At 35.9% G+C, this 21,431-nt stretch overlaps 1 protein-coding gene across 1 annotated transcript in view; it reads left to right on the top strand.

The window, feature by feature from the left end:
* The first annotated feature begins 2,449 nt into the window (after positions 1-2,449).
* The window catches only part of LOC125825378 (protein VAC14 homolog), a 29,953-nt gene continuing 10,971 nt past the window's right edge, over positions 2,450-21,431 (top strand). Inside the window, exons 1-12 of the mRNA XM_049504722.1 lie at positions 2,450-2,860; positions 2,935-3,048; positions 3,130-3,195; positions 18,504-18,593; positions 18,675-18,794; positions 19,236-19,264; positions 19,373-19,515; positions 19,610-19,704; positions 20,166-20,252; positions 20,428-20,535; positions 20,673-20,764; positions 20,922-21,003. Coding sequence (XP_049360679.1) covers positions 2,765-2,860; positions 2,935-3,048; positions 3,130-3,195; positions 18,504-18,593; positions 18,675-18,794; positions 19,236-19,264; positions 19,373-19,515; positions 19,610-19,704; positions 20,166-20,252; positions 20,428-20,535; positions 20,673-20,764; positions 20,922-21,003 — 1,122 coding nt within the window. The 5' untranslated portion in view covers positions 2,450-2,764. The remainder of the gene's footprint in view (positions 2,861-2,934; positions 3,049-3,129; positions 3,196-18,503; positions 18,594-18,674; positions 18,795-19,235; positions 19,265-19,372; positions 19,516-19,609; positions 19,705-20,165; positions 20,253-20,427; positions 20,536-20,672; positions 20,765-20,921; positions 21,004-21,431) is intronic.

The following is a 21,431-nucleotide window of genomic DNA, read 5'->3' as shown; positions in this document are numbered from 1 at the left end:
TCATTCTTGTATTTTCACTTTCGGATTATGTTGTTTTGGGTTGTGACCCTATTTTGGCTCAAGTATTGTAATAGATGGCTAAATGAGACAAGTTTAGACTTCCGCTTTGCTTATATGAAACTTTTGGACTTAAATGCATTTTTACTCTTATTGTTCTAATGCTTTATGTTATGATATGTTAAGTGTCTTACATGGTGCCTCTAGGTGTATTATGTGCCTTGTTACGGCGCATTGCAATTTTTTGGGTTCGAGTCTTGATAGCATGATCCTATTAGATTCTTTTGGGGTGCCATAACTATAGTTGTGGTTCCAGTTTAAGTTTCGATTTCTCCAGTCTTGAAATGTATCTAGTCTTAACTAGGAATAATTTTAGCTCTTATGTGTACTCATCAAGCTTATGGAGGTCCGTTTGAGTTATTTTCATTTCAATTGCACATTAGTGTACCTTCTGAGCTTACAGGGGTCCAATTAGATTTTAGTCAACTGCTTTACCTTATCTTTCCGCGTCATGTTAGACTATTAAGGCACTTGGTTAGACGTATAGTTCTTCTGCCTCATTGATACCATTTTACTCCTCGCTTTACATTATGCATTTACTTTTCAAGCAAGCTTAGTCGATCTATGATGTCTATTGAGTACCCGTTGTTTAGGTACTCTTGCTGCACTTGCATCTGTTTTTCCCTAATGCAGATCTGAGCACCAACTGACATCGTTGATCTTGTGTATAACAGTTGGGATATTCAAAGATCGAGGGTGAGCTGATTACATTCTAGTTTGACTCATCTCTATTTGTATGTAGTTTTTGACTAGTCTTTTGTACTCAAGACAAGTCTATACTTATTTTACTAATTTTGGAGTCTATACCCGTTTTAGTAGCTTTATACCATCATTCACCAGGTGGGATTGGATCATGTATTTTTGTTATAGTTATGTCATTTCATCTCTTCTGCTTATTCCTTTGATTTTGAAATTTTGCTCAGTAGGCCCGTTACCTGCCGTTTCGGGATATGTGTTGGTTTACCTACCAATTGATTTTGATAGATACCATCATGATTTGAGTTTTCGGATCATGACATTTTTATTAATAGTTTGGTCTAAAAATACCCATGCCGTTAATAGTTTGGTTGAAAAATACTGTTATTATCACTAAATGAGTAAAAAAAAAGTCCATTCCTAATAAATATATTATTTCTTGTCTTTTCATACTCATTCTCTTCCTAATAAATATATTATTTCTAAAGATCTAGTTTCATGTTTCTTTTCTTGTAAAATCCCTTTAATTTTAATTAACGAATAAAAAAGTGAGAAATATCTTTTTCTTCTTCTTCTTCTTAATAATATAGTTTTATTTACAAAAATAAAATCACATCATCTACTTTTTAAATTAATAATAAATATCATATAGATAAGATCATCCTAATCCCATCATTAATTTTCATTTAATTAACAATACATAAATTTTCTAATAAAACAATAAGCATTTTTATTTTGGGAATTTTAGTGATTCAGCTGATTGACTACCTAAACTTTCACTTTGTTGGTGAGGTTCGATTCTCCATTTTGTAATCTCCTCCCATTTTATTTTATAAATACAAGGGAAAAAAGTCTGATATACCCCTCAACTTTATCATTTTAGAGCTGATATATCCTCGCTGTGAAAGTGGCACATATACACCCTTACCGTTATACAAATGTCTCACATCCCTACCGTTACAAAAGGAACTCACATATACCCTTCATCTAACGAAAGTGAAAAAAATAGTTTTTAATTTATATTTTTGACTTTTAATTTTTTTTAAAATCATGTAGGGGTATATATGATCTTTCTAGCAAAGTTCAAGGTATATTTTAATTTTTTTCATACACAGATTATTTCTTGACTTCTTTGATGATCATTATTTGAGTTTCTTACTCTTATTTCTTTTCTTTCATTCTTTAGTGTAAAGAGGAAATCTAAAACTACTTTTTTGTGTGGCTATATTATAATTTAAAAACTATTTTTTCGGCTATATTGTAATTTAGTTTTTGTATTTGCAAAAAAATTGGAGCATCTATATAAATTTTACAAGAAAATTAGTGAAATATAAATAAATTTGACCATCAAAATAATAAATTTAAATTAGTTGTAACTAAAAAGTCAAAAGAAAATACATGTGAGGAGGATAAATATACCCCATATGGATTATATTTTTTAAAAGAAAATAATTTAAAAATTAAATTAAAATTTATTTTTTCACTTTCGTTAAAGAAAAATGATATATATATAAGTCATTTATATAATAATAGATATATATTCTAAATGACAAAGTTGAAACATTTAAATTCAAATTGCATTAGGATACATTTTTGTTAATCCTTTTTCACATAAAAAATATGATTAATGAGTAAGAGAGAAAACACAAGGGTGTCAAGTAATAACAAGTAAAGAAAGAAAAGAATGGAAAGAAAAGAGGTTGGTGGGCGATAGCATCGAACCGTTAGAAGCAGAAAGAGTCCTTCCTCTCCTCTCCCCTTTTTTACCCCAAAATTAAACGAAACCCAAAAATCCCAAAGTCCAAGTTAAATCTCTAATGTTTCTGTGATTTTCTCCCCCTTTTAGATCTCTTGTTACTTGCGGTTTGTCGAACATACTGCCCAAATATATACCCATAGGTTTTACTCAGATGTTTGGGTTGGAGTTGGACTAAAGGAAGATCAAAGCAAGACATGAATTGGGGTTTTTTTCCTTTTTCTTTACGTTTTGAGGTTGTTTTAGGGTTTTGATATGGCTACTGCAGAAGCTTTATATTTGATTCCTGCTGCTGTTCTGCGTAATCTCTCTGATAAGTTGTACGAGAAGCGCAAAAATGCCGCACTTGAGGTACTTTTATTACTCTTTTCTTTGCTTTTACAGCTTTTTTTGTTTGGATCTTGAGTCCACATATATTTCTCTAGTTGGAAGGGATAGTGAAGCAATTGGCAGTAGCTGGTGATCATGACAAGATCACTGCAGTCATCAATTTGTTGACCAACGAGTATACATATTCCCCGCAGGCTAATCACCGCAAAGTGAGCTTTTTTTTTTTCTTCTTTTAATATTTTTTTGGTCAACATTCTATTTTAACTTTCATTTGTTTAATATTGGTTTAGGGAGGGTTGATAGGATTGGCTGCTGTAACTGTTGGTTTAACTTCAGAAGCAGCTCAACATCTTGAGGTAAGGCATTGCTATGTTCAGTTTTGAGTTTTGAAAATCTTTACTATAGCGGTTAGTAATAGGAAGGTTAGTGGTTCCTCTGTTACTTTGAGGTATTAGTAGAGAATGATTAATTAATTTGATAACTATCATGTCTAGGTCAGCTTGCTACCACCTAATTCTTTCCAACAAGGTTAACCAGATGGATATAAATCATTTACTCTGTATTTCCTTGTTGGGATATTCTGGTCTCACATTTCAGCTTCATTGACAGCTAGTCACATCTTTAGGTGCAAAAGAATGATTATTGTGTTTTGTGATTCCCATGTTTTTTTTATACTGGTAACTTTATTGTGATTCCCATATTTATTGGATGTGAACACGTCTTAGCTTCTTAACTAATGTAGAAATTAATAAGTACATAGAGTAAGCATGTGGATTTGACATTTATATGTATTTTATATTTTGCAACCAAGCATAATCAAGATTGTGCATCAAAAAAGAGAAAGAGGTCAAAAAGTAGTAAGAGAGACAGAAAAAGTTTCAATAAGAAGAAATAATTAATTCTTGATTACGAATTGACCTGATTAAAGACTTTGGTGCTTCATTTAACCCAGCTAGAATTTGTTGTTTCAACTCAATATCACTATTGTTTGTTTCCAAACCTTCTCCAGAATGGTAAAAACTACAACTGAATGAAGTGATTTTTTTCTTTTTGCATCTATTCCTTGAATTTTACGGAAACCGTGCTTTAACAATTTGTGCTAGCTTATGATAATTGTATGTTAGCTTTATTGTTTCTGGTGGTCATAAACCAGGAAAAATTGCTTTGTGGAGGGTAAAGAATTCTAGTGCTTAGGTATTGTGTAGACTTTTATGGAGATATCGTTTGGGTAACTTTCTTCTTTCCCCTTTCAGATATTTAATTTTTATGCATGGAATTTTCTTCATAAATATTTAGTACTACAAAGTATTTTGATGCTTACTTGGCTTACAAACACTTCTACAAAGACATTGCTTTGATGTAGGGGTGACAAAGCTAGTCCAAACCCATTCAACCTGCCCAACATTTCACGGTTGGGCATGTAATGATTTTTTTTTTGATGGGTTTATTTGGTCAAAACCCATCTTGATCCATAGCAAATGATAGCCCAAACTCAATTCATCAAATGCTCAAACTCAACCAGTGAGATTACCCATCTGCAACCGTAAGCTAGACAAAATGAAAATACAAGGTGAAATTTTCAAGTTTTCAACCCATCTCTCAGCTTTGAACTTCTTGTATTTACCTTTTAGGATCATGAAAAACTTGTGTTTGTATATTTATTTTCTAATTAATTTTAAAATTGATAGTCTACTTTTTTTTTACTTTTTTTTTTGAGAAAATTTATGTATATTAACTTGTGAACCCCAACAAAATTGATTGACGCTTCAATGGTTTTTTTTTACTTTTATCCATTCTTGATTTTGGTCCTTTTTATACTTTTCCATTGACCTTATACGTTTTCATCTTTCTTTGTTGAACATTTCTTTCTTTATAATTTTGTCTTACTAAAAATGTACATACGACATACTATCCTTTATGAGATTCAACTTTCTATACTGTTAGGATCCTTATGAACATTCTAGAATATATGTAAATATATTCAATGACTTAATTTAGTCCTACTGTAATTTGGTATTGATTTCCTTCCCTTTTTAGGACATGTAAACATAGTTATTTAAACCCTAATAGCTTGAGGGAAAAATCAATCAGAATTTTCTCTCAACTCTCTTCTTTCTCACATGGTATCAAAGTGTTCAGTGAGAAAATAAATTAAAAATAAGAAAATAGAATTTTCAAGCACCTTTTCAACACCACCACTGTTTTGAGGTTTCGATACTCTCTAGGGATATTGTGCATATACCAATACCACCAATGAGATCAGGATCCTCATGCAACCTCCACCTGAGAAATTCCACTACTATGGGTCACTCATGCGCCACCACCAGTTCCAGATCTCCGACGCCATACACCTCACTCGTGCCATTTTTCAGTAATCTTTTTTCACCCGTGGCTCTTCAAACTGAGTCTATACATCTTGATTCCATCACTTTTCAACAACTTCCTCTATTTTCAGCAAGAATTTCTAGATTACGCCGTCTGTTCTTCAACTTTTTTCTCAGATCAAAATGAATTTTGTTTTTGACACTTATAGCATTCTTGAAACATCTACATTACCATATATTTGATGTTTGGTTGATTTTTTACTTTGACACGCGTTATGTCTCTCAGATTTGATATTTTAGATATTTTTGGGGCTTAACCTATATGGTTTCCGGCAGACCAAACCATGGTATCTCCCTAGAACCCTTGATAGGTAGTGCAAACTACTTATCTTGGTTTTCTTCTGGTCAAATGTGGTGCAAGAGACAAGGTGTTTAAAGATCACTTAATTAAAAAGACTACAAATATTGATGAAAAGGATAGGGGAGAATGGGAGAAGATTGATGCTCTATTATGTAGTCTATTGATTCGAAATTGATGATGTTGTTTTGTCCTTACCACTTACTTTGGGAAAAGGCTATGCAAATGTTATATCCCAATTTATAATGTGATTTCTCGGTTGTCTGTCCTTTTAAAAAACAAGATTTGGATTTTTCTTACCTATCTTGGACAAGTTCACGCTAGTTGTCTATGAATTTAATGAACTAAAGCCTGCTACTTCAAGTGTTGATAAAAATTGGAGCAACACTAGAAGATGTTTTAAGATATTACACTTGCTGGACTTCCATCTGACCTTGACTTAGTGTGTGATCAAATTTTGGCTACCCCATTCTCCCGGCTTCAAATGCCCTATTTGTTTGATTATTATGACAGGCTGCACCACCTATGACCTATGTCGTCTAGTCATCCAATCTCATATGCAAACTCTTTATTGTAGCATCTCCAATTGGAAATAGAAATGAAGGCTGCTCTAGGAAACTTGGTCAAGGTGTGGCTATTGTAACAAATTGGGCCATACTCGTGATGTGTGCTACTCTTTAAATGGTAATCAAAGAATGTTCATGTAGCTCAGACCGAGACCGAATCCATTAATAACCAACCAATAAACTATTCTCCTTAATGAGGTAGAATACAATGACTTTCTTCCATATCAAGGGAGTAAGCAGACATCTCCACAATAGCTTCCATGTCTCAGATGTGTAATCATGTTGGTTGTATCTCATAGTCCACCACACTTGGTCCTTAGGTCATAGATTCAGGTGCTTCTGATCATATTTTGGTAACCAATCTTTATTGTCTAATATTACTTATTCTCGATCCCTTCTCATTGTTATGTTATCTAATGGTTCTTAGACCATGACAACTAGAGCTGGTCAAGCCACTTCCTTACCTTCCTTGACTGAATAATTTTTTTTGACCCTGGTTGTCCCTTTAGCCTTCGGTCAATCAGTCGTTTGGTTAGAGCCTTAAATTGTTTCATCGTATTCTTTAGTGACTTCTTTGTTATATAATACTTCAACAGGGGAAGGATGATTGGCGAAGGACAGATAGACTTTATTATCTCAATTCTTCCGGCTCCATTGTAGTTTGTTTAGTCTCCAACTCTCCAAATTTAATCCACAGACGATTGGGACACTCTAGTTTATTTAGACTTCAAAAGATGATACCTAGCTCGTTAAAATTATCTAAATTTGACTGTGCGTCGTGTCAATTGGGGAGGCACACCCAAACTACTTATCCATGTGGTCTTAGTAATCGTGTAGTCTCTTTTTCATTTAGCTCATTCTGATAATTAAGGTCCTAGTAGAGTTAGTTCAGTTTAGGTTTTAAGTATTTTGTTAGTTTCAGTTATGATCACATAAAGTGTACTTCAATTTTCTTAATGAAAGACCATTCTAAATTATTTTCTGTATTATAAACTTTTTTTGTGGAAATACAAAATCAATTTGGTGTTTCTATTTGCACTTTTTGTAGTGATAATGCATAGGAATATTTATCATCTTTTGTTTTTTGAAATAGGTAACTTTTAGGAATATTTATCATCGTAATTTCAACAATTTATGTCTTTCCTTGGAATTCTTCATCAAATATCTTGTCCTTGCACCTCACAACAAAATGAGGTTGTGAAGAGAAAATAGGCACATCGTTGGAGACTACACACACCGTACTCATCGACCAAAAATGTTCCATTGTGCTTTTAGGGGGATGCAATAGTCGCATCTTGCCATCTAATTAATCATATGCCTTCCGTTTCTATTTAAAATTAGGTCCTACACACTATTTGGTTTAGTTAACTTTGTTCTCTTTCATCATGTCTTTGGAGGAGTACATGCTTTGTCCATATCCTCGCTCTGAGAAAAGACAGATTGGCTCCTCATGCTCTTAAATGTGTTTCTTTTGGTTACTCGAGGGTATAATAAGGATATCAATGCTACTCACTTGACCTTTAGCAATTCCTTATGTCATCTGATGTTACTTTCTTTGAAGTTGATCCTACTTCACAAACTCTTCTCTAGAGCATCTAGACATTTACAAGGTTATACCGATTCTTTCATTTAGAGATGGACTATGGAGAAATCTCTTTCTTTTTTTTTTTTTTTTTTTTTTAATCAAAAAAAAAGATTTCTCCATAGTCCATCCCTCCACTCCATCTTCTAGATCTCTATTTGCACCTCCACTAGTTTTTTGAGAAAAGGGTGACTTTGTATTCACAAAAAACACATCCAAGAAATGACGAGGAAGAATCTTACACCCACCAAAAGGATGGGAATTTCTCCAAGAGGACTTCAAGAGTAGAAGAACTTTACAAGTTACCTATGAAGTCAACCAGTGCTACTATATCCCCCCCCCTCCCCCCACTCACACTCTAGTTTACACAAAAATAGAGCAAACTAAGACTCTGACTCTATCTTCTAAATGTTGCTACCCTTGCCATCAAAACATTTGTTATTCCCTTCCTTCACCTCCACCACTTCTGACTTATGATCATTGTTTGTGCTCCTTGTTGGGAAATAGACTATTCACGCTCGTCGCTAGAGTCCTTGCACGCTATGGACTTGTCTACATAGAAGTTCTCCCATAGCTACTCAAGAAGATATTCATTTACTTGTAACTCTCATCCTATCTATACTTGCTGAGCTATCATTGTTTGTCATCTGCTCATTCTGCATTATATCATCACACTATGATTTGTTTTCTATCTTGAGACTACAAGTGAATGTCTTTCTTATCTTGGATGGCAACAAGCTATGGTTGAGGAGATGTCTGCCTAACATACTAGTGGTACTTGAGAGCTCATTCCTCTACCTCTAATAAGTTTACAGTTGGTTGTCGTTGGGTGTATACTGGAAAGGTTGGCCCCGATAGATATTGATCGCTTAAAGGAATGGTTAGCCGTTATGGGTTATACATATGTTTTTGTTTTGACTAGGTGATAGTTTCTCTTTTGTGGCTAAGATTGCTTCAATCTATGTCTTTTTATCTATGACTGTTTTTGGCCATTGTCCTCTCTACTTGTTGGATATTTGAAATTTCTTTTTTCATGAGGATCAAGTGAGACATATCTGAAGCAACCACCTAGTTTTGTTGCTTCTTAGCAATATGGTGTGCAGACTACAACAAGCACTTTATGACCTGTAGCAGTCTCCTCAAGCATGGTTCGAGAAGTTTTAGTGTAGTTATTCAAGATTTTGGCATGGTACGGAGTGAAGCTGATCATTTTGTGTTTATTATCACTCTGCTTTAAATTTGTGCATGTACTTGGTGGTTTATGTTGTATACATAGTCATCAAAGGTAATGATGACGAGGAAATTACCAACTTGAAACATCACCTTTTAAACCCTTCCAGTCTAAGGTTCTTTGATTTTCTTTGTGACAGTTATTGAATGTAGTTATTCACGTTCTTCAATACATAAAATTTTGTTTTAGGGAAAGGATTACTTTACAAAGGCTGAGGACCTGAGAAAATTATTGGATAGTAGATGCAGACCGGAGGGACCACCCTCTGAAAGATGATCCACTTTTTTGGATACTGTGTTCTAGTTGAAGGAAATTTGGTGTTTTGGAAAAGTAAGAACAAAGTGTAGTTGCTAGATCTAGTGTAGAAGTAGAGTATCGCGCTATGTGAATGAGGACATGTAAACTCATGGATCAAGCAACTACCAAAGGAGTTGAAATTTAGAGAGATTAATGAAATAGGACTTGTGTGTGATAATGAAGCTGGATTTCACATTGCATCGAATTCGGTATTTTACAAGAGGACCTAACACAAAGATTATTGTCATTTTGCCTGAGAGGAGGTACTCTAAGGAGACATCGTCACACAAGGTTCGTGCAGTCAAAAGATCAACTTGCACACATAATCATCAAGTTCCTAGCTAGTTCCAGAGCAAGTTATATATGCAGCAAACTTGGTACATATTTTGTATGCACCAACTTGAGGGGGAGTACTAGAAACCTTGTGAATATTCTATAAAATATATGTAAATATATTCGGTAGCTTAATTTACTCCTGTTATTTGTATTGATTTCCTTTACTTTTTAGGACATGTAAAAATAGTTATTTAAACCCCAATAGTTTGAAGGAATAATCTAGCAGAGTTCTGCCTCAACTCTATTCTTTTTCACATGTACTATTTAGTAATTGAGGATCGATAGAAAAGCCATTACCAATGTAGAAGTATGATGATATGACTTGGTAATTTGATTATTTGTCTATCTTTTCATTGACTAAAATATACAAAAAAAGGAATGTTCAGTTGGACTTCATGCAAGGTTGAAAGTTGACGTTAACATACTGAGTTCGTCTTGACCAAATTTTAGAATCTATCTATCAACAATTCTTTTCTCCGTCATTGTCAAAAAAATAATTCATTTTCAATGACAATTCTTTTCTCTGGATATTTTGTGGGGCAGAAACAACCCAAGTCATCCAGCTCAATCTCACTCTCCTCTTGTTTGAGGTCATTTCTGGATAGCACATTAACATGTAGAAGAGCATATATACCAGGTGGTGTAGTTCTGAGTATGTAGATGATCCTATAGCTATTATACATATTCTAGGTTCTTTATAAGATTAAGTAGGATCTAGTTTAGATTTGTTGAGTATACTCAACTGTATGTAGCTCCATCATGTAAATTTGGGATCCCAGCCTGTAGTGCTGAAGATTTATACACAAGACTGTTACCTTAGTAAAAAATAAAAAATAAAAAAAAATAAAAATATATATATATATACCCGGTCAATATGATTCACAATCTTGAGGAGTTGGTAGAGATCTTATGTTGCTAGACAAGATCCTTCCCCACTACCTATCTTGGACTTCCTTTAGGTGCTAAATTCAAGTCAACTGAAATTTGGAATATGTCGTTGAGAAGGTTGAAAAGAGATTTTACTACATGACTATTACAATACCTATAAATGGGGGTAGACTTACTTTGATGAACAATGACAACCTTTAAGAGGATATTTCTTTGGGAAGACAATAATCAATCACATTAATTCCTCTAGTGAAATAGATCAAGGTCACTCAACCTAAATCCCAAGGGGGGTTGGGAATTAGAAATCTTAGACTGCATAGTAAAAACATGTTGATGAAATGGTTATGGAGATATGGCCAAAATGAAGCAGGGTTCTTGAAGGAGATAGTAGATGGCAAATATGGTACCCTGGCCCTGAGCAATTGGTTTTCAAAGAAGAGTTCAGACACTATATGGAGCTGGCCTCTGGAAGCACATCAATAGCTACCAGGAGGCCTTCTTTCCGCGTGTATCCTTCGAAATGTGAGGGCCACTTGGTTTTAAACCCTGGCCCAAGTCATTTGGGCATGTTAAAAGCCCAATTTTCAAAAGACTGCCCGACAGAACCTGAACCTTTTATTTGCGATGTAAATCGCTGGGAAAAAAATCATGAAATTATATACTCCTCAACTGATCAGAATCTGATGGAAGAAACAAAGGTGAAAGATTCAATTAGCAATTATATACAATCGAAAGTCAACACACAGGTGAATGCTGAAGAATCTCCACAAATTTCGGAAGAGCTAAATGAAGAAGAAGCTGAGTTATATGGGCAGAAAAGTTCAAAACAAATCACAATTCTGGGTGACCCAACACCCATTCAATGTGATGCTTCGGAATGCAGCAAAGAAGTCGAAGGCAAGGCAACAGAATGGGTACAGAAAAATCTGCTGAGGCTAAGCAAAGAGTTTGGAGTAGCTTTCGAGGGGTGCACAGAGGAAGCTTTCAATTTACTTTTGAAAATTGACCAGAGGAGGCTCAAAGAGTTAACAAAAATAGACCCCATCTCGGGGACATGTGAGAACCAAATGGTGCCCAAAGAAGTAAGGAATCTTATCTTTGATGTAAATTACAAAGATAAAGAGTCCAGGAGTGCAACAAGGAGTAGAGGGAGAAATGCAACCTCACATTTATCATGAAGCTAAAAATATTTTCATGGAATGTGAGGGGGCTCAACATGGATACCAAGAGGAGTCTGGTAAGAAGTAGAATACAACAAGAGGGGGTGGACATAATAGTGTTGGTGGAGACGAAACTTAGGGGGGAGGTAGGGGAGTATGTGCAGCAGTTGGGGGGAAACAGATGGATGGGAGGAATGTGGATGGAATCTTTAGGTAGTAAGGGGGGTATCTTGATAATGTGGGACAAAAGAAATTGGAAAGGGGAACCAGTAGAAAGAGGAAACCAAAGCATTACCTGCAGTTTCAGTGGTTTAAATCAAGACCTCATCTGGTTCATCACTGCAGTATATGCATCATGCGATGGGAGGGAGAGAAAGGAACTGTGGGAGGAGTTGGGTGCAATGAGGAGCTTCTGTGAAGGGCCATGGGTGGTATGTGGGGATTTCAACACCACAAGGTTTCCATCTGAAAAGACCAATTGTAGCAGAATTTTCGAGGCTATGTCTGATTTCTCCAGTTGCATCAATGAATTGGAACTTGTGGATCCCCCTTTATTTGGGGGACCCTACACATGGAGAGGAGGGGAAAATCAGAAAAATGCTTCAAGAATCGACAGATTCCTGTACTCTTTTCCTTGGGATGAAATGTTCACCCAAATTAGACAAAGTACTTTACCTAGTTTGGGGTCTGATCATAATCCAATAGTACTGATCTGTGGGGATGAGGTTTTCAAAAAATCATATTTCAAGTTTGAGAAGTGGTGGTTAAATGTGGAGGGCTTTCGAGACAAAGTTAAGGAGTGGTGGGGTTCCTTTAATGTGACCGGCAGTCCTGACTTTATACTAGCCTCAAAATTGAGCTTCTTAAAAAAGAAGCTCAAAGAATGGAGCAAAGAAAATAGAGGCAACTGGAGGGTCAGAAAAGAACACCTACTGGAACAAATTGGCAGGTGGGAAAACATTCAAGTGCACAGAACATTAACAGATGATGAGCAACTTTTGAAAGCTCATATAGCAATGGAGTATGAGGAAGTAGCTAGAAATGAGGAAATCCATTGGAGACAAAGATCCAGAATTCAGTGGATAAAGAATGGAGATAAGAACACCAAGTTCTTCCACAGAATGGCGACATCCCACAAAAGAAACAATACTATAGAATCCTTAGTGATTAATGGAGAAGAGTCTTCAGATCCTGTTGCAATCAGAAATGAAATTGTGGATTTTTATCAGATTTTGTACAAGGAGACAGAAAGTTGGAGACCATCTTTGAACATCTTAGATGTTCAAACAATCACTGAAGAAGAACAAATATTGTTGTCTAGAGGCTTTGAGGAGGAAGAAGTTTTGGAAGGAATAAAACAGTGTGCTGTTGATAAAGCACCTGGACCAGATGGCTATACAATGGCTTTCTTCAGTGTTTTTTGGGAAACTATCAAAGACGATGTGATGCAAACTTTCCACAAATTTCATGCTCATCAAAAGTTTGAAAAGAGTTTTAATGCCACTTTTGTAGCTTTAATTCCAAAGAAGGTGGGGGCAAATGAGCTAAAGGATTTTAGACCTATCAGCTTGATCACAGGGGTATACAAGATCATAGCTAAGGTGCTGGCAGAAAGGTTAAAAAAGGTGATCAGTAAGCTAATAAACAAGCATCAAATGGCCTTTATCAAAGGAAGGCAAATCATAGATGCTGCACTTCTAGCTAGTGAGTGCATTGATTCTAGAATTAGAGGTGGAATCCCTGGACTGATGTGCAAGCTAGACATTGAGAAGGCATATGACCATTTGAACTGGGAGTTTCTAATCAATGTCCTAAGGCAGATGGGGTTTGGATGGAGATGGTTAAGCTGGATAAATTTCTGCATTAAAACCACGCGGTTCTCCATACTTGTAAATGGAGAACCAGTTGGTTTTTTTCCAGCAGAAAGAGGCCTGAGACAAGGGGACCCACTATCCCCTTTTCTATTTATCTTAGCCATGGAAGGTTTGGACAGATTGATGAGAGTTGCTTCTCAGAATAACTGGATAAGGGGCTTTTCCATAAAGAACAGGGTAAACGATACAATTGAACTAACACATCTTTTGTATGCAGATGACACATTGGTATTCTGTGAAGCTGAGCAGGAACAAATTTGCTACTTAAGAGTGATCCTGGTGGTCTTTGAGGCTTGCTCAGGATTGAAAGTAAACTGGAGAAAGAGTAGCATTTTTCCAATTAAGGAAGTGCAACAGATTGAGGATCTTGCAAGCATCTTGAAGTGCAAGATAGAGAAGCTCCCAACAGTTTACCTTGGGATGCCTTTGGGTTCTGAGCACAAAGCAGGAAAAATTTGGGATGGCATTATTGAGAAAACAGAGAAGAAATTGGCTATATGGAAATCTCAATACCTATCTCTGGGAGGTAGAGTTACATTAATTAACTCAGTTCTGGATTCTTTACCCACTTATGTGATGTCCCTTTTTCCTATTCCTAGTAGCATAGTGAAGGTTTTAGATGCACTCAGAAGGAACTTCTTATGGCAAGGGAACAAGATAGAAAAGGGATTCAACCTGGTGAAATGGCCTGTAGTACAACAAAGCAAGGAAAATGGGGGGCTGGGAGTGAGAAATTTAAAAGTTCATAACATGAGCCTCCTCTCAAAATGGTTGTGGAGATATAATCAGGAGGAGCAGGCTCTATGGAAAGAGATAATAAACCACAAATATGGGCAAGAGGATTTTTGGTGCACTAGTGAAGTTAATGAAACTTATGGAGTTGGGGTGTGGAGGACCATCAGAAACCTTTGGGAGAGTCTAAAGAACAACTCAAAAATTGTGGTGGGTAGAGGAGACAAAACAAAGTTCTGGCTAGATGATTGGTGTGGAAATGGGATTTTGAGGGACTTGTTCCCTATTCTTTTCTCAATATGCACAAATACCAACAGCAAGATAGAGGAGATGTGGTCACCACAAGGTTGGAATATAATATTTAGAAGACTGCTAAATAACTGGGAGATTGATGGAATGGCGGAGTGTTTGGGCTTGATTGGTGGATTCCCAGGTACTACTCTAGAGCCAGACAGATTAGCATGGGGACATCACAAAGATGGGTTATTTTCAGTGAATAGATTATACAACTGGGGACTTAAAAGATGTGCAGGAAGATCAATTGGACCTTGGAACACAATATGGAAAAGTGTGGCTCCTGCCAAGGTGAAGTGTTTCACTTGGTTGGTTGCTAGGAAAAAATGTTTGACTCATGAGGCAATGCAGAAGAGGGGCATCAACATAGTATCCAGATGCCTCCTTTGTAAAGAAGCTCTGGAGACTAACAAACACTTATTCATGCACTGTAAGGTAACTGCTCAGGTGTGGGCTCTGTTTACAAGCATAGCCAATGAATATTGGACTATGCCTGAACACACCTCTGACCTTCTTAGCTGCTGGATCAAAAGGGGAGGCAGCAAAAGTCAGAAAAGATGGTGGAGAACAGTTCCAGCATGTATATGGTGGATTATATGGAAAGAAAGGAATCAGAGAATTTTTGAAGGAAAGGAGTGTACAATACAGAAGATCAAATGGAAAGTAATTACTACTTTAGGTTTTTGGTGTAAAGAACAGGATATAGAAGAGGAGTTCCAATTAGTGGACTTCATAGGATCTCTGTAAGTATTTCTTTTTAGTCTTTTCCTTTTGTTGTAACAGTCTTTTTTTTGGAGGTGGCCAGCATAGCCCTTAATGCTGAGGAATATAAAAAGTTACCAATTTCAAAAAAAAAATTGCCCATTGGTCGAATGAGCAACTGGTGTTCAAAGAAAAGCTCAGACACTCGTGGAGTTGGCCTTTGGAAGAACATCAATAGCTACCAGGAGGCCTTCTTCTCACATGTATCCTTCAAAATTGTCCATGGGTCTAAGGTTAAATTCGGGAAAGTTAGATGGTTGGGCAACACTTCTTTACAAGCTTCATATCCAGGACTCTATCAGATTGCCAACAATAAAGACTGCTTTGTTTGTCAATGCAGAGACAACAATGTTTGGAGCTCCTTATTTGGGAGAAACTTGAATGAATGGGAAGTCAATGATCTACTCACCCTAGCAGATTTAGAAGTGAAGGGCTACGCATAGACAAAATGGTTTGGGGAAACTCCAAGGAAGGGCAATATACCGTGAAAGGCAACTAATACCTCACGTGCTCCCATAATGGATTGCTGGAAAGTTGATAAAGCCATCAAGAGGTTGTGCAGAATGATGCCAGCAATAATTTTTTAGTGTTCGGAGTGAAAGTAATCACAAATGTTTTGATGGGGTCTCTACTTCAAATCACTCTCTAAAAGCTAGTTGTCTACGTAACTTCCTTAGCTAGATTCTTTTGTCTCCCGTAAACAAATATGTTGACACTTTATTGGATTTTGGTAGCTCTTTGATTTTATCTTAGGTTGTGATAGAGCTAACTCTTTTGTATACTTTTGCTAATAACATCCTCATGACGCTCTTTAATGATATTTATCTACTTCATAAAAAAAAGGTTGAAAGTTGACTTTTAAGGATTGTTGGCATTTTTAATGGGAAAAAAATGCTTGAGTTTACACACCTGAGGGTGTCACCTAGTGGTCACTAAAGTAGGTTGAGAACCATGAGGTCTCAGTTTCATAATCCAACGGAGGCAAAAACACTAGGTGATTTCTTTCAATTTGGCCAAGCCATGGTGGACAGAGTTACCCAATATACATGTGCTGGTGGGAGGTAACTGGTACTTTGTTGAATTAGTCTTGGTGAGCGCAAGCTGGCCCGGTACCACAATTTAAAAAAAATATGTCAAGTTTGCTTTGCTAAGAAGTTTTTCTGAACTTTAGTGGGAAATATTGAGAAAGCTGGGCCTTAATGATCCCCTATGTTGTTTTGCTTAAGTGCAAGGCAAATATTATTAGTGGTCGACGTTCAAGTGTATGCCGCCTTACAAGTAATATATGATGTGAGTTCAGATACTGTACCCACTACGGCTTGTCGGATTGATCGTCTAATTTTAATTATTACTTCAACTAATCAGTAAGTACCAAACAATTTTGGGGGTTATGTTTTACTATGCTAAATTTAACTAAGAAATAACTGTAAATGTTTTATCAAGCTGACGATTGTTTGATGTAATTCAAATGAGAGAAGTGTCCAGGGATGTGGCAATTTAATAATCTTGTTGAATTATCCAATCATATGCTTAATTATCTTCTTGAGTTACTTGTTGCAGGTTGATATCACTTATTGAGCATCATGTCGATAACTCTAAGACTACTCGATTATTCCTAACACCTATATCCTTATGATCGTCAGTCGATACTGAAGTGCATGTCTATTTCATCTGTACCAACTAAGCTAGGCTAGTGGGTGTATTCCTATCTACATTAGTTAGTCTATCCCCTTTTTCTATAAGGTTCACGACCAAACTCTTCTTTTTCTTAGTACGCTTGCAAATTCTCTCTACTGAGTCCAATTTACGAGCCATAAATAGTATTTGAAAGGTGATCAAGCAATCAAATAATGAAGCTCAAGCAAAAATAAGTAATTTAATAGTAGAAAATCTTCATAAGCATACGATTGTCAAACTACAACCTTCATGTAAACGCCACAACTTTAAAATTAAGGAGTTTTGCCACACATTATTCGATTTTGAAGCAAAGAATTCATGAATAACACGTGTTCAATGAAAGAAACGAAAATAACACAATGAAAACCTACAAAAATATTGTTCTTTTTCCTAATTTGCGTCGTAGGCTTGATAATCCTCAAAATATAGTGTTTGTGATGTATATATAGAGTTCCTAAAAACTCCGGACGAAATACCCTTCATTAAAACTTTTAAACACTATTGTCTCTCAGCCTACCTAGATGAGCGAGGGGCGACAAGACATTTGGCCCGTGGATCTTTTTTCTTGTTCCATTGAGCTTCTCAAGTGCTACCGCAACGCGGGCCACATAGCACGGCGCGTTGCGGTGGCTTTAACTATGTTTTCTTTGATTTTTTTTCACTTTAATCACCATACTTGGTCTTGCACCTTCGAAGCTCTAATATATCCGCTTTTGGCTCAAATTCCTTCATTTTTGTCCTACAAATAAAAAACAACCAACATAACCGTATTTCATAAAATCAATGCTCAAAGAGATAATAAAAGCACTAAGTGTGTGGCAAGTGATAGCTAAATATATGACTTTTTGGCCTTATATCAGTAATTAATCTATCTATTGTGAAGTTGAGCATATTCCATTATGCTTTGTGTTGGTGTTGACTTGCTCCTCAAAGAAAGGATTTGGTAAAGATATGGGCTTGCAGTACCTTTAAGGCTATGGTATAAGATTGTCTTTTCTTTTATTTCATGTATTCCTGAGCTTTTATTAATCTATTTTATCTTCTAATTCTATATTCTGTAGTCAGAGAGCTATGCTTTGTGTCTTCTGCTGTAGACTAAGCTATTTCTCTGCCAAGAGTCGAGAAAAGGCTTTGATTTTCGGCATTCTTTGTTGGTAAACTGCAATAGAAAAGTTTCATATTGGTTATGCTTTTGGGGTTTTATAATTCAAATCAACTTTACTCTCTTAATCTTCTTTTTCAACATGATTATTAGATTTGTTGTTGTGATTTGATTGATCTGGAAAGGTTGGTAATTGTGTTACTGGTGCTGTTAAACTTTTTTGTATTATACCAAGTATTCCACAACTTCCTTCTCAATATGCAATTTACACCCTGCGATGTGATGTTTCAGCAAATTGTGCCGCCAGTCTTAAATTCTTTCTCGGATCAAGATAGATTATTAGATTTGTTGTTGTGATTTGATTGATCTGGAAAGGTTGGCAATTGTGTTACTGGCGCTGTTAAACTTTTTTGTATTATACCAAGTATTCCACAACTTCCTTCTCAATATGCAATTTACACCCTGCGATGTGATGTTTCAGCAAATTGTGCCGCCAGTCTTAAATTCTTTCTCGGATCAAGATAGCAGAGTGCGTTATTATGCATGTGAAGCTCTGTATAATATAGCAAAGGTGAGATATAACTTGTACTCTGCATACTAATTTTTTTGCTTTTTCTTTTTCTTTCTGACTTCAACTGTGCTACTTTTGCAGGTCGTAAGAGGAGATTTCATTGTGTTCTTCAACCAGATCTTTGATGCATTATGTAAGCTTTCAGCAGACTCAGATGCTAATGTGCAAAGTGCTGCTCATCTTTTAGATAGGCTTGTGAAGGTAAAACTAATAGTTCTTCCTGTCATTGGATGTTGTACTACTTGATATTGCAAGACTATAGAGCGAAGGGTTAGTTGAAAGACTAAAAATGAAATATATCCAAGGATAGAGAAATTGGCATGTAATATCAACATGGGATTGAGGGTTTTTGTGGATTGACGATGAGGACTTTAAATGGTTGTGGTTGTTGAGAGTAGTTAGAATAGTATAGTTAATTATGGGTAGATTTACTTGGCTTCTTTCTTTTCTCTCATTTTACTTATTCTTAGTTATTGTCATTCACATGTGTTGTGTTCGCCTGAAGGACTGGACATTTGTTGACATGGGAGTGCCGGTCTTTTCTCTCCAAAAATGATCATCTGTTTTAATCGAAAGATGTGCACACATTTGATATTTCATCTGATAAATTATTAATAGTTTTGCAACTTTTGTGGGATGCAGGACATTGTCACAGAGAGTGATCAATTCAGGTGAGCTGTAATACCACTAATATCTTCAACTGGAATGAATTTACTTTTTTCTGGTTGATGAGTCTTAATGGAAACAGCATTGAATTGATAATTTTGTTTCTTATGCAGCATTGAAGAATTTATTCCATTGTTGAGAGAACGAATGAATGTCCTCAATCCTTATGTTCGCCAATTTCTCGTTGGGTGGATCACAGTTTTAGACAGTGTTCCAGATATAGATATGCTTGGTTTTCTTCCTGATTTTCTTGATGGTTAGTGCCTGTATATCAAGTGTAAAGAGCCCTGTGCGATTCAATGTCATTTTTTGCAAATCATTGTGGTCTTACTTTGATTGATCTATTGCAGGATTATTTAATATGCTGAGTGATAATAGCCATGAAATTAGACAACAGGCTGATTCTGCACTCTCTGAGTTTTTACAAGAGATTAAGAATTCTCCAGTAAGATTACTGCTGCCCCATGTGGATTGTTAAACTGTTGTATTTCAAAGATTTTCTACATAGGAATTTCATAGGAACTACACTACTTTATCCACATGGATAGATACCCAATGTTGGATGAAAAAAAGAATCAAATGTGTAGTTCTTTATTTTAATAATGGCCTAGTTGAGACTTGAGTGATGATGATGCAAAAAATGTTTACTGTCAAGTGTAGCTTGTGGATATCAATAATCTTTTGGAAGTTGTGCTTGACTTTTGATTTATACATGGTAGGGGTATCTTTTCCTATGGTTTTGTGTCTCCATCCTTTCCAAGTAAGATTTTTTTTTTTCTTTCGAAAAATCAGAAATGGAAAATAGAAGTGAACTCTTTTTTGAGTAAATCATAGATATTTTGATAAAAAAGGAAATTATTATCTCTTTTTTCTAGATTAATTTTTAAAGGTAGTACTGCTTTCCAGTCTGTAGATTATGGTCGCATGGCAGAAATACTGGTACAAAGGGCAGGCTCGCAGGATGAATTTACTAGGCTGACTGCTATAACTTGGGTAAGGATCTTGACATGCCTGGATCATCATGCACCTTGTCATTGTTAGCTTCATTTTCTATTGATATGAATTTGATACTTCCCCTAGCTGGGCTTTCTTTGGTATATAATAGTTTATTGTTCGCTACTTGCTTCAATTTGTCATATCCATCCTAATATACTGCTTTGCTCTGCAGATAAATGAGTTTGTGAAACTTGGTGGAGATCAGCTTGTGCCTTATTATGCTGACATTCTGGGAGCAATTTTGCCCTGTATATCTGATAAGGAAGAGAAAATAAGAGTTGTAAGCATACTCTCTTATAATTGTTGTACTTTACTTTATTCCCTACTCATGCCACCTTTTCTTTTTGATGTTTGTGCTTGTTCTTCCTTCTGTATCTTCATTTTTCTCTTTAACTATTCTCTGCTTTCTCTAATCAGGTTGCTCGTGAAACGAATGAAGAACTTCGAGGAATTGAGGCTGATACAGCTGAGGGATTCGATGTAGGAGCAATCCTCTCCATTGCTATGAGGTATGAAGTTAAAGAGGGAATATAGTTTTTGATATTTTGAAATAGTTTTCCCTTGATGTTGCATATACTGTCAAAAATCAAAGAGGTTGTATGGAAGCGGCTTTCATGATGTATGTTATCTAGATTTCGTATAAACTTTGTCGTATCGGTTTATCAGGCAGATGTCCAGTGAATGGGAGGCAACACGTATTGAAGCATTGCATTGGATGTCAACCCTGTTAAATAGACATCGCTCGGAGGTAAAACTGAAAGTTTCAATTACATGATCCATTCTTTTTTTCTTATTGCATGATGATTAAAGCTCTGTCATGGTCATGAAGGAGGTTATGTAAGCTGAGTTTTACTTAATATCTATTATTTGCACTACTTTATGCACGTGGATACCTAACGTGAGTAGTCATGGGAATTTCAAAGACTTTACTACTAGAAAGCTGCATTACTGATATCTGAAACTTATATTTCTTTCTTTTCTTCAGAACTTTAACTTCCATTGCTGAACATATTCAATATGTTTAGCATGGGCCATTCCTTTATGTTCAGTTGGAGAAAAGCCACTGTTCTTGTCTTGCTAGTTATCTCTCTTCTTTCTTCTAGGAGGATGAAGTGCAGGAGAGTGGAAGACTAGATTATGTAGTCATCTTTTACCATTTGATTGTTAGATAAATTT

This window comes from Solanum verrucosum, unplaced genomic scaffold (assembly GCF_900185275.1).
Source record: "Solanum verrucosum unplaced genomic scaffold, falcon-dt-bn FXZP01000051.1, whole genome shotgun sequence".
NCBI lineage: Eukaryota > Viridiplantae > Streptophyta > Magnoliopsida > Solanales > Solanaceae > Solanum > Solanum verrucosum.
Note: the sequence above shows the minus strand (reverse complement) of the source record. Positions and strands in the feature narration are given on the sequence as shown.